The 14,190-nt window shown below is 44.3% G+C and overlaps 1 protein-coding gene across 1 annotated transcript in view; it reads right to left on the reverse strand.

Annotated features, from left to right (window-relative positions):
• The window catches only part of LOC135246831 (NACHT, LRR and PYD domains-containing protein 12-like), a 122,948-nt gene that overhangs the window by 3,271 nt on the left and 105,487 nt on the right, over nt 1–14,190 (reverse strand). The window contains exon 15 of the mRNA XM_064320111.1: nt 763–936. Within this exon, the coding sequence (XP_064176181.1) occupies nt 763–936 (174 nt within the window). The remainder of the gene's footprint in view (nt 1–762; nt 937–14,190) is intronic.

Genomic DNA, 14,190 nt, shown 5'->3' on the forward strand with positions numbered 1-14,190 from the left:
GTCTCTACCATGGAGCTTCTCCACCCTAGCTGTCCAGTCGTGGAATGAACTCCCTGTTCCTCCACGAACCTCTCCCTCACTACCCATCTTCCGCCGTGGTCTGAAGATGCATCGCTTCAGACTATACCTGGACTAACTATCACCACTCTGTAGATCATTTCTATCATTTAAATCCCTCTATTTCTACACATGTACCTCCTGTGCCACTCATGTTACATGTACCTCCATCCAGCATTTATTGTGCCTTTTATCATTGTCTAGACGTTGCTTGTAATGCCTCCTAGTTTGACTTAGCATAGGTTAGGTCAGAGTAATGTTCACTGTGTGAACTGGACTTAATGTGTTCATGGCTATGAATAACTGTGCAAAGTACTGTACCTTATCAGACCTGTGTTTTGTAGTTGTTCCAATTAACTTTTGTATGCACTTATTGTACGTCACTTTGGATAAAAGCGTCTGGCAAATAAATGTAATGTAACATAATATAAACAGGGCTGTGTGTGTTAAACTAAAATAACATGAATGTGGAATGAGTCATTATCAAACACATCTGAGTTTACACCACACTACAGTTCAGTAAACAGGACTAATTCATTTTCTTCATTCATCTGTGTAGTCAAATTCTACCAAGAGGAAGAACAGGAACATGCTGTTTCAGTTCTGTGGAGTGTCTGTTTTTTGACATTAGAAACATTGACATCAGTGTTGTATTTATTCACATTGTAGCCCTAATTTATTGAAGGGGTTTGTGTTTGTACTCACCCCATTCTATGCAGTTTACAGTGTGGGTCCTCCAGTCCAGTAGAGAGCGCTCTCACTCCTGAATCCTGCAGCTTGTTGTCTCTGAGCTCCAGATCTCTCAGCTCTGAGTGAGGAGAACGCAGGACTGAGGCTAGAACATCACAGCAGCCCTCTGTGAGATTACACCAACCCAGCCTGTTGAGAGACCACACACACACAAACACGCACACACACACGCATAAATTCTTTGTGACATTGTTCACCTTGACAGTTGATACATATGTACCTATGCATTCCTGAGATGTACACACAAAAACAGGGAGGGGGGTGTGTAAATTAAGTTCATAAAGAATTCTGACTAATCCACAATAGTCTAAGGCAATTACTGGGTTCTAATAACCCTTTCCACGTGATGATTTGCAAACATATTAATTTCATCTGCAAACACAAAAAACTGCATCTTTGTGGTACACTTTACCTCACCTGACATGTTCTTCAGTTCATAAACATCTATACATTTCAAAGACGCAGAAGATTCATCACTATGAATAGATAAATATAACTGTTAATGTATTCTACTCGTATAACCCATTAGCTAAATACATTACTGTCATCATGATAATATTTTCTTCCTAATCTTGTAACCATCAAGTTATCAAACAATTTAAGTTTAACAAATTATACAGTCTGTCCGCGTTTTTGACATTAATTTTAAAATATTCAGCAAGGCGAAATAAAACCGCATTCAATACAAAATTGCGCTCTTCCTTATTTACCTCTCGCCAAAGTAACCTGAGGGTAGTCATGACGACGCTGTTTAAAATGTGGCCGTTAGGAGGGTCGGTTGGTTACCATGGCGATGCCAGCTCGCTCTGAGCTGTTTATTGTTACCTCAGCTAGTTCATTCTTTGAAAATACAGAACTACAGTTACATAACACAATTATTTGATAATAACTATTAACACTTTGCAAATATCATTTGTTTTCCATTTACATTAAACAACATGACCCTCAAGTTGACATTTGTTGCCCTTGTTCTAAGTTCAGCTTTCGCTTTGACTCACACAGTCAAAGGCACGAGTTAGCTAGCTAGCCAGCCCAACCTTACCTTAACGTTACTTCATGACCCAACCTAGCTAGCGGAGCCAGAGAGGAACTAAGCAGCTAACTGTCACAGACAATACACCAGTATATAAAATAACATGAAGGTTTTATCTAACCAGTCATGATATTATTGGTCAGACCTGCAATATTTTAGGCTACCTGCTAACAGCTGAAGCTGTGCCGGAGTCGTGTACGAGCTGTGCTACACTTCAGTTCATCTGGCACGACCTCCCAGCAACGCAACTACGGCATCAACTGGAATTACACTGCATCGCCATCTAGTGGCTGTATCAGAACAGCACAACTGATTACTGCCACTAACTTTTATTGCTGGTAGACACTAGATTTTCAAAAATGTGGTGTCTTTTGAAACTTCCACACATTGCACCTATGTTCTCCATGTCTTTACGCTATAATCCATCCAATCATTTTATTCTCGCACGCTTTTGCGAATATAATAGGTTAATTATTGCATTACATTTAATTATTGTTGTATCAATGATAATAATAATAATGAAAATAAAAGCCTGATGTATTAGGTCATTTTTTTCTTTCAAAACCCCTTATCAACATGTTTGGTAGCCCTTGTGGAGTAATATAAACTGCACAAAAAAATAATAAGTGGGGGCATTTTAAGATTATTAGAATACTCCTGTAAATGATGTTATTCTTTAGATGATAGGAGCTAGAGCCAGAATATTGATCTCTGAATCAGACTATTCCACACAGCATGACTGCTTACAAAGGTATAATATCCAGGCTATGACTTGGGACTGGAACCACAGAAAAGTGACAAAACTAAACCATGTAACACTGCATCTAAACAGCAGCTCACATGTTGTTCAGATGGACACTCTCCCACCAAGATGTACACACATACCGTGCCGGTGAGTTAATGCCCGGCTTTACCAGCAGAATAAAATACCATTTTATTCACAATCCTTTCAGAAACACCACAATCCTGAAAATTAAACATCCTGCTAGACGGAACTCTGACAGTTCTATAGATGTAATTCTGACCCAAATGGGCCCTTTTCCTATACTGTAAGCTCTCTGAATTGGGGCAATGGGCTCATCTACCTTTTCTATGATCTTTTCTCTGGGCTTAAGCCTCCCATCCCATACTAGACGTGCAGCTGCCACCTTTCAGAGTGGACAGTGAGTTAGTTTTCAGTGCTGTAGGATGTTTGGCCACCACCAAAAGTAAAGACAACACAGATTTTTCACATGTGGACAGTGAATTTGATCATTTCCTTTTAGTTTTCTGTGACAAACTTCCCACAGCACTGCAAGCTAACACAGCTAAAGGCAGATTCACTGTAACAGGAAGTAATGCACATGCTCATATAGGTACTGTGGTGAGGGCCTCTGGAGCCCGGCCCCTCCCTGCCATCAGCCGCCACTCAGCTCCACTTCACATGTGTCTCACCGGCCCAGCCTGCTGCCCCATGGACAGTGCCGGAGGGACAGGGTTGTGTTTCAGCACCTCCACTCCACACTCAGACCTGGACAGCGCCGGAGACTATGATTGTCTAGCAGCTTTAATAAATAATTGTCTCATAATAATTGGCCAGCAGCCCTAATGAAAGGCAGCTGTTACCTGTTCATAAGAAGGTGGAATGTCTTAATCATTGTACCTGCACACTGAAGAAGGCAACACGCCAAAATGTTTGTGCATGAATCTGCATTAAAGAAAACTATTAAAAAATAAATAATTAACATTTTTTTGAAGCTTTGTAGCCATTTTTTTGAGTGCGAACCAATTTCTTTTCAATTGATGACATTTCTTCAGTTTCTACATATCAAACAAATTAAAACAGGTGAGCGCGGTGATTTCTCTTGTTATGAACAATAAATTCCTCTACAGGCATTTTGCCAGCACTGTCTGCCTCGTCTGTGCCTCGTTCCCGTAACATACAGTATGGATGTGATAAAAGTTTATTAAAGGAGAGGAAAGATATGGAATTGAAGGTATCTGTAAGTGGGTGGAAAATCACCTGTACCTGTACAACATGCCATATAAATGCTCTGCCCGTTTGCAAATGTCACACACAATGCAAATCATGCAAACTATACAGACTACACAGAAGTATAAAACAGTCCTTAAAAGGACCATTACTGTCAACCCTTGCAGGAGGAGTATGCAACACATACAGGAATGATAGATTCAATCATTAGGGCACACCAGTAGTACAATGCCCCTTACTTACTGTCAGGAAAATTACCATGCAATGCCCCCAAACCCTGTAGGGCGGGGGCGTGGTCTGGTGGGGATGGCGGAAGGTGCTAGAGTTTTGGTCAGATCAGACTTCATTTTGTAAAATGTAAAATAGTGTGGATTGCAGGAGATGTTCTCTGGATAGCATTTAAGGGAAGCTCAAACAATTTACTTCATTATCCAAAGTCCTTTCATAAAAAGCATTTTTGGTATGCATCACAATTTCTTTGTGTTCCATTTGATTATCTTACAATCTCTTCAGGTACATGTCCTTTCCTGTCTTACAGCATAGTGTCCAGTCCATCTTGCCATGTCTTGTAAATAAAATGATTGCCTCTTAACACTGTTAAAGCTTTCTATTCATGGTTATTGGCAACTCTCAAACTGTGTCATAAAGTGCTCTTTCTCTTACAGCGCATCCAAAGTATGTGGCTTACTTATACACTGACTGAAGTGTGCATCTCTGCTCGAACAAATCACTGCATTGGTGCCATAAATAAACTTCTCTTTCATCATCTTGTGTTTGAAAGCCAACTCTAGGGAATGACATCCAGTCCAGACCTCCATAGAAGCATCCAGCTGCACCAAGTGTGGCTCTGACAGACAGTAGTGCGTCCAATGCTAAAGGAGGCTACTGCCCTCCAGGAAAAGCATATAGGACCCTGCAGGGCTACTATAGCCAAGGGCTACAGACTCCAGTTCAGAGTGAAACCCCCCATTTCAACAGAGTCATTTACTCTCAAACACAAGATAGCACTCCCATGTTAAAGAGGAATAAATTCCTTCCCTCTTACAAAAAGGGGGAAATACGTGTGGTTCCCAGAGATCAAACCCAACATAGTTTTGATTTTCATTATTTCCAGCTCACAAAGAAGGACGGTTCTCAACTTCCTATTTTGGATCTCAATGTTAAACAAACATCTGAGGCAATATAATTTCAAAATGTTAACATACAGCACTCTTTCACGTTCAATATGTCAGAACGACTGGAACATTTTGTGCAATTCTTTTAATCAATCATTAATAATGATTAACTGATTAGATTAAAATCTACTCCATGGCCTATAAAAAGAATGACTTAAAATATGCTCAGCTTAATACTTAAGCATTTTTGTTAAGGAATATGAGCATGTCTGTGTGCTTTGGGGTCAGTCTGGTGTGCAGTCTGCTGAAGGCGAGACCAGCAGCTGAGAAGATGTGCTCAGATGGCACTGATGTTCCAGGAATGGACCAATAACGTTTCACTAATGCTGCCAGTCAAGAGAACCATGACTCTCTAATTTAACATTATAGAAACGTCTCTAATTTGAAATCTAATCACCAACATTAGGTTATACATTGAAATGGTTCATTGAAAATTAACTGTTTAATCTATAGAAATTCATCAATACACGTTCTGGTTAAGAATGAACAGTTAATTGATGAACTTAACATCACTATTTCACATCAGTAAATCTGAAAGATGCCTTCTTCCACGTAGGCATTTATCCCCCTCACACAAAATTCCTCCGCTTCGCCAATCGCGGTGTTTGCTACAAATACACAGTTCTACACTTCGGCCTTTCCCTGAGTCCACGGGTGTTCTGTCATTGTGTAGAGGCGGGTCTGGCTCCAAACTATTGGCTGATCATTGCCAATTCAAAACCCAGAGTTGTGTAGGACACTCAGCGAGTTCTGCCGCATGTGTTGTCTCTTGGTTTCAGAGGAAACCTCCCCAAGAGAAATCTCTCCCCATCCTGGAGTGTAATGTTCTTGGGACTTGATTTATATTCTGTATCCATGTGAGCTTGTCTAACAGCAGACTGCATTTTATCTCTCAGGGTATGCCTCTCTTAGTTCAAACCAGACTCAAGAGTGCAGTATCACAAATGCCTCAGACTACAGGAGCTGATGGTGTCAGCCTCTCAGGTTTTGCCACTGGGGCTGTTACGGTGAAGCCACACTGATTCCGGCAAAGCCGCCTGGCACCGCTCCCGCGTCCCACAATCGGCCGCTTGTGGGCGTGTCACCTATTTTATGACAGACAGATGTGTCTGTTAAATGTTGACCGGGTTTAATGTTGTGTTTCAAATCATTGTCCAGTTTGAATAAAAACATTTAAAATTATGAACATGTAAGATATTGTATTTGAATTATTATGATGGGCTAGGCTCCCTTATTCATTTTGTGATTTAAATTTAATATCAAATAGGATCCATTCCTGCTTGTTTTCAAATTTTTGGAGGGTGAGCACTTTATAAATAGAAGTAGGATTATTGGTTTTTATCATTATCTGAATTGGATTAGCCAGCTAATGTCATCAAATTTCGATCTGGTTAGCTAGCTAGGTGGCTGGTAGAAATAATCACAAACAACAAGCAACTAATATATTATTCGTTTTATGGTCACCTTGATTTCACTTAGTCTATGTTTCTCTCCCAACTAGATCAGGATGTGCTTCATTGTTATCCGATAAACGTTCTTGTTCAAATCACCAGTTTCTTTGATAAAACATTTGTGCTGCTATCATTTATTTTATTTTATTTTTAAAATAAAATTGTTTGCAATATATAATATATAAATATATATGGCACTTTTCCTTCTTTTGAATTACTATGCAGTAAATTCAATCTGCCTCTGCCTTTTTTTCGATTTCTACAAATTCGTAACTGTATTAGATCTAATACAACTACCTTTCCTGATGCACCTGAACACCGGACAGGGACTGGGGCGAGGCAGACACACCGGACAGGGACTGGGGTATGACTAGACAGAAACACTGGACAGGAACAACGCGACAACACCGGACTGGTACATGGCGAGACGAGACGATAGAACACTGGACTGGGTAAAGACCGGAACAGACAACACCATGACCCTACATAAACAGATACACAACACAGGACTGGGCACAAGACAGACACTGAGTGGACTCAACACTACATGGAGCGGAGCAAGGACACTACACAGGGGTGGACCAAGACTGACAAACAGACTGACAGACACAGGAACACCAGGAAATCTACACAGACAGACAAAGGGACAAGCAGGCGGGGAGGCACACTGCGACACCGACAGACACACTAAGGGACAGACAGAGAAGGAGAGGGGTAATCTCAACAACTGACACACAGAGTGACAAATATTCAGACATGGCGTGAATACATTAGGTGGAGTGCGGACTCTAGGGGGAGCGACCACACTAGGGGGAGGACGGACACTGGGGGGAGGATGAACACTAGGGGGAGCGACGACACCGGGGGGAGGACGAACATTAGGGGGAGCGACGACACCAGGGGAAGGACGGCCACTAGGGGGAGCGACGACACTGGGGGAAGGACAGCCACCTGGAGGAAGATGGACACCGGGGGGCGCGACTACACTGGGGGAAGGACGGACACCGGGGGGAGGACGGACATTAGGGGGAGCGAGAACACCAAGGGACGAGGGAACTACAGGGGGCGCAGGGACACCGAGGGACGAGGGAACTACAGGGGGCGCAGGGACACCAAGGGGCGCGGGAACACCAAGGGGCGCAGGAACACCAAGGGGCGCAGGAGCACTGGCCAGGGCAGGAGCACTCTCCGGGGCGCAGGGCGAAGCAGGAGGCTTCTCCTGGGCGCGGGGTGAAGCAGGAGGCTTCTCCTGCGAGTGGCGGGCAGAGCCGGCGACGGAGGCCCCTCCGGGACTTGGGGCGGAGCAGGCCGTGAAGGCCCCCCCTCCGGGACTTGGGGCGGGGCAGGCCGTGAAGGCCCCCCCTCCGGGACTTGGGGCGGAGCAGGCCGTGAAGGCCCCTCCGAGACTTGGGGTGGAGCAGGCCGAGGCCCCTGCCGTCTGGGCTGGGCAGGGGACAGGAACACAGACCCTAGCTGTAGGGAACCCGGCTGGGCTCAACCAACAATGCTTGCCATTTTCCAAACTAAATTCTACCTAGTGCTCTGATTACCTACAGACTAGACAGCATCTAACAATGTATCAAGTCTGGTCTTGAAAACCCCCAGAGTTCCTACCTCTACTACGTGGCTATTCCACACAGTGACTACTCTGTGTGAAAAAATGCTTCTCAATGTCTGTGCGGAATTTACCTTTTAGTAATTTCCATTTATGGCCCCTCGTTCTACTAATAGAACTCAAGGAGTTTGTCCGCATGCTGCAGTAGATCTCCTACCTCGGCACCAGGCAGGCAACACATCGTCCAGGATTTCCTTTTTTTAGACTATGCTGTCTACCCCTCTAATGATTGAGTCCCCCTCTATCACCAACTCCCTTTTCTGGGAGGATGTGGCCACCAGGGTGCCCAGTGGCTCATCAGTCCTTCACTCTCAGGGTCAAGAGCCAGATCCAGTTCCTGGAAGGGCTAGAATCAGTTGGACACCACAACCTCTGGAGATGCTGCCCCTGTGTGGTGTGCACGCCCTTTTCTACGCCTGTGCCCCACTGTCACTTCCTGCCTGCTCTGGCTTCTCCTCTCTTCCCAGCTGTGGTGTGCACACTAAATCCTTAAAGAACAAGCTACTCAGTTTCTGGAACTCTGCCAACTGCAAACCGTGGAGTCCAGCAAGCTGGCCCTCAAGATCAACAATCTTGCTCTCAAGGTGCTCAACCAGTTGGCAATGGTGGGAGGCAAACTCACCCTGGAAATCGCTTTCCAGAAGGGCGATCATCCTGCAGCCCTCACACAGCTTTGGCCACATTTTTAGCCCCTAAATATCACCTTATCTCTTCCTAAGCCTATAGTACGTTACTGCCGAGATGGAGATACCAAGACCACAACTTAAAAACACTCAAGAAGGCTCCGGACAACCAGCAGCAGAAACTGGACAGGACTGAAAATAATCACATTTTAACTCCGCGTTTAATTAAGAATGACCAAGTGTGGAATCAATCAGGTTATAATGAACTAACTTAACTTTTACTATATAGCAATTACTAAATAATAACAATAACAGAAGGAACCCGTGTACTAGGTCATATTTTGTTAATATCTCAGGACAAATTACAACCTAAAGTTGACCGGAATCACATTATAATTAACTACAATTAAGGTTAGCACGTAACAATAAAGGCAAACTATCTCACGACAGTTATATTTTGCACCTGGGAAAGCGAACAACCAAAAAAAAAAACCTACTGTCGGCAAGAAGGTGGCCAAATAAGCGAATCAACTAGTTTAACTTCAGGTTCTTGTTGTAACCCCGGTTCTCTGAAACATTAAAGGGGATCAGCTGAGCCCCTGTGCTGAGGCCGTCTCAGAACGCCCTGGTGCAGCACACTGCTAAGGGATCAGCTGAGCCCCTGTGCTGAGGCCATCTCAGGACCCCCTGGTGCTGCACACTGCTAAGGAATCAGTGGGCAGGGAGTGGGGGAGCCCTGATACTCACAGGGAGAGCAGGGCAGCAGTGCAGTACTGTATGACAGGGGGAACATCTGCACGCTGTGTTTATACATTAAAATACTGGAATAAGCAGTGAGCAGGCTGTAGGGACCCAGCAGCGGTCTATATTGTGATTAAAACTCAGACAGCAGTGTATTTACATGCACACGTAACATGTTGCAGACAAAGATCACTCCATTTCAATATTGCATGTAAAACTCCAGAAGGCACTGTCGGACAAGCGACATCCTTCCATCAACCATCGATTATCTATACCCACTTATCCGGGACAGGGTCGCGAGGGGTGCTGGAGCCTGGCGGCAGTGTAGCACAGTGGGTAAGGACTTGCTTTGTGACCGAAAGGTCATAGGTTCGATTCCTGGGTAGGCCACTGCTGTTGTACCCTTGAGCAAGGTACTTAACCTGCATTGCTTCAGTACACATCCAGCTGTATAAATGGATACAATGTAAAAAAAAATACTGTGTAAATGTTGTGTAAGTCGCTCTGCATAAGAGCGTCTGCTAAATGCTTGTAATGTAATGTAATGCACACTATCCCAGTGTGCATTGGGCCGGACAGGCTGCCAATCTATCGCAGGACACAAACACCATGCACTCACACATTCATACCTATGGGCACTTTACTGTCTTCTCTTAGCATATCTGCATGTCTTTGGACTGTGGGAGTTAACCGTAGTACCCGGAGGAAACCCACGTGGACAGGGGGAGAACATGCAAAAGAAAGGCCATTCTCCACACAGAAAGGCCCAGGCCGGATGTGGCAGGGCTCGGTTTGCGGGAGGAATTCAGGGCAATTAGAGGACCACGCCAACTGGTTAAGCAGACACACACCTGGATGATGTTACGAATCAATCCAGGATTTTAAAGTATGCTTCTTTCCACAGTAGGCATCTGAGACCGGGATCCCCCACAATGGTGAGAGAGCATGTACAGATCAGAGAAAAGGCTGAAAAGCGCTCGTATAATTTCATTTATTTTGTCTTTGTTATTTTAGTTTATTGTTTTTGCCCAGATCACATGAGGGAGGCAGGCTCATTTAACACAAGGACTGGTCTGTCTAAAAGCTGACAGTGTACTTATTACATTAAAGTGACCTTATGTTGTTGAAAGCAGGGCTAAATATTCATTAATTATTACAAAACTATTCATGAATTTAGTCCCTTTCTAACAGGACCAAACAGGAATATAATAGGTAGTATAAGAGGTAATTCTGTTCAGCTATTGTATACCTATAAAAAGCAGAAGTTTACTTCTTCTTCTAACATAGACATAAAGATTTTCCAATCAATGATTTCAATTAAATGCCACAAATTACATTTAAACTTAAGATCAAACGGAACTGGATCTTTGTATGTTCTGTAGCCACAATGGGCCTCTGGCCTTGTAAATAGCTTTGTCTGCTGGTTTGTCTCTTCTGAGACAGTCAGTTCGTGGTCTGAAGAACAAATCATCACTGCAGACCCGTTACCTCGTCCCACAGGTAGACCATTTCAGAGCAGCCAGCAAAAGTGCAATAAAAAGCTATGGAGTATATATATACACATGTAAAAACACACGCACATGTACAAATTCACTTGTGCCATTCAGGCTCAGAGTGCAGGGTAGAGGTGATCGGGAATCAGCCTGATGTCCTCAGGCACAAACGTTACTCTCCGCCTGACCGTCCGGCACCGGGGGCAGCAGTACCGTCGACCCAGGGGCAAGCCCAACCAGATCACTATGAGAGCAACTAGCTTGTTCCAAGATGGCTGCACCCTCATGCAAAACAAGGAATTTTAGCTTATTTTTCTGGCAAAGATGGAGCATCACATAGTTCTGGCAGGCCACGAGAATCAAGCGCTCCGGCTAAACCAGCTGATGGCTCAGCTGAGTGATGTTCGCCTATCACAGTACATTCACTTAACAGGGCGGTCTACTTAAACAGCCTCTCTCTACTCATTCGGCTGCTCCTCCTGCATGAAAGCTGCTGCACGTTGCTTTGTAAATCCCCTCCACCACCCCAGCTCCATCCCTATGTCATGAATTTGCATTTCTCCATTCCTATGTGTTAAGAAATTGCATTGCTCCATCCCTATGTGTTAGGAACTTGCTTTGCTGCTGGATCTGTTCTGTGTGTACCCCTCTAGGGGGGTTTGGCTGCTGGCCTCCCGGCCTTATCCACGCAGGCCGCGTGGTTGGAGGGAGAGCTCCAGAACAGAGCCATACCGCCAAACAAGTGTATTGCCTTTATTGTCAATAAAGATCTACTTTGATGACAGTGGTCCTGACAGAAATGGATTGATTTCACATTTGAATGCAGGGCTATATCTTATTTAAGGTAAAAAGCAAACAAACAAGAGTCACATGAAGAAGTGTAACAACACTTAATATAATAAAAATAGTTAATCTAATAACTTTGTCCTTCATGTAATAACTTTGTCCTCTTTACTGTAATAAATGCTGGTTAACCTGTTTGACCTTTACCAGTCTGGCTTTTGATCCGAGCACTCAACAGATACTGCCCTCCAGACTGTGACGGAGGCACTTGCCACTGCCTGATCCTACTACAGCTGTCTGAAGCATTCGACACGGTTGACCACAAACTACTCATCTCCACCTTGGCTGAGATAGCCATTTCTGGAACTGTCCTGTCTTGGTTTGCTTCCTATCTTTCAGATAGGTCCTACCAGATCACCTGGATGGGGTCTGTCTCTGCACCTCATCCCCTTTTCACAGGAGGCCCACAGGGATCTGAACTGGGGCCTCTGCTGTTCTCCATTTACACCAAATCTCTTGGTTTGGTCATTCATTTACATGGCTTCTCTTATCACTGCTATGCTGATGATACACAACTCTTCTCTTTCCCTCCCTCTTCCATTACGGTTAATGAGAGAATATCTTCCAACCTGGCTGACATCTCAACTTGCTTGGCCAGCCATCACCTGAAGCTCATCCATCACAAGACCTCCCTACTGCAGGAACTTTAATCACTGCTGGCGGCACCACAGTGACTGCCTCTCACTCCGCAAAGAGCCTGGGGGTGGTCCTGGATGACCAGCAGGACCTCAATGAGCACGTCAAGGCAACATCCTAGTCCTGCAGATTTCTCCTGTATAACATCAGGATGATTTGACCACACCTGGCTATACACTCCACCCAGCTACTTGTCCAGGCTATGGTGACCTCACGTCTTGATTACTGCAACTCCCTCCTTGCAAGCCCAGCAGCTTATGCCATACAGCCACTATAGATGATTCAGAATGCTGTTTATCTTCAACCTTCCTATGTTCTCTCACATCACTCCCCTGCTGAGGTCACTCCACTGGCTACCGATCGCCGCCAGGATCAGGTTCAAAGTCCTGACCCTTGCCTGCACTGCAGCCAAAAGAACAGCTCCCGTCTACCTATAGGACACGATTCAATCCTACACGGAAGCTTGACCACTCCACTCTGCGGCAGCAGGGTGACTTGCACTCCCTTGGGGTGAATGGTTCTCCCTACCACAGATCTTCTCCAATGAATTCCCTGTTCCTCTACGAACCACTCAGTCATTGCCCATCTTCTGCCGTAGTCTGAAAACGCATCTCTTCAGTCTGTACCTGGACTAACTATCACTACTCATTACATCACATTACAGGCATTTAGCAGACGCTCTTATCCACATCGACTTACACATAGCATTTTACATTGTATCCATTTATACAGCTGGATATGTACTGAAGCAATTCAGGTTAAGTACCTTGCAGTGTCCTACCCAGGAATCGAACCTGCAACCTTTCGATTACAAGCCTAGTTCCTTACCCACTGTGCTACAATGCCACCACTCCCAGGGCACTCTCTGCAGGGCACTCCCAATCTAGAATCACTTATCACTTGTACCCTTCTACCTTATTCCTGTAGCACATTGTTACTCATTACGCGGCTCGTGAGACTTTGTTCTGCGGCTCATATAGATCCACTGATAACAATAAGAATCCAACTATACTTACTTCTATATGTTCCGTGTATGTCCTGTTTTAGCACATTGAAATGAATTATCCAGCAGATGACAGCATACTGAAGATACGTCAAAGAACGTAGGCCACGTAACAGCGAGGGATCATGGGTAGACATATAGCCTATGTGTGTAGCTTTGCATTTGCGAATGGTTTTGCAAGTTTAGCACGTAAGCCTAAATTTGATATTCCATAATGCCGTTTGATATAAGGTTATATCAAATATTGTCTCGGCCTCTGGCCACTTAAAATGGACAGATTTATGACTAGAAAAAAGCAGGACGAGAAAAGCGATTCTTCATTAGCTGACGGTGACTGAGTTAGAAACAGACCTGAGGAGAAAGAGCGACATGAGGAAAGAACGGCGGAAAATACAGATCAGTTTGGCCTAGAAGCCCAAGACACCGATGCTGCACCAGCAAAGAAAAAGGTGCGGTCATTTCAGGATGAACACCAAAAATTTCAGGATGCGTGGACTGATGAGTTTTTCTTTGTGCAATACGAATCCACTCAATTCTGCCTAATTTGCCAGAAGACTAGTGCCAATTGTAAACGGTATAACCTTGAACGTCACACATTAGTGCTTTTCACGCCAAGTACAACATGTTGTACCCGCCAAGTAGCAACCTGAGGACTAATAAAAGTAAACTTTTGACAGATTCTGACTGAGCAGCAAAAAATGATGGCGAGAGCAGTCTCTGTTGCCGAGAAATCGACCGAGGCCACTGGATTTTAGCTTGGCATAAAAATGAATAAAACAGGGTATGCTGATATATTTT

Source organism: Anguilla rostrata, unplaced genomic scaffold (genome assembly GCF_018555375.3).
Source record: "Anguilla rostrata isolate EN2019 unplaced genomic scaffold, ASM1855537v3 scaf0943, whole genome shotgun sequence".
In the NCBI taxonomy this organism is placed as follows: domain Eukaryota; kingdom Metazoa; phylum Chordata; class Actinopteri; order Anguilliformes; family Anguillidae; genus Anguilla; species Anguilla rostrata.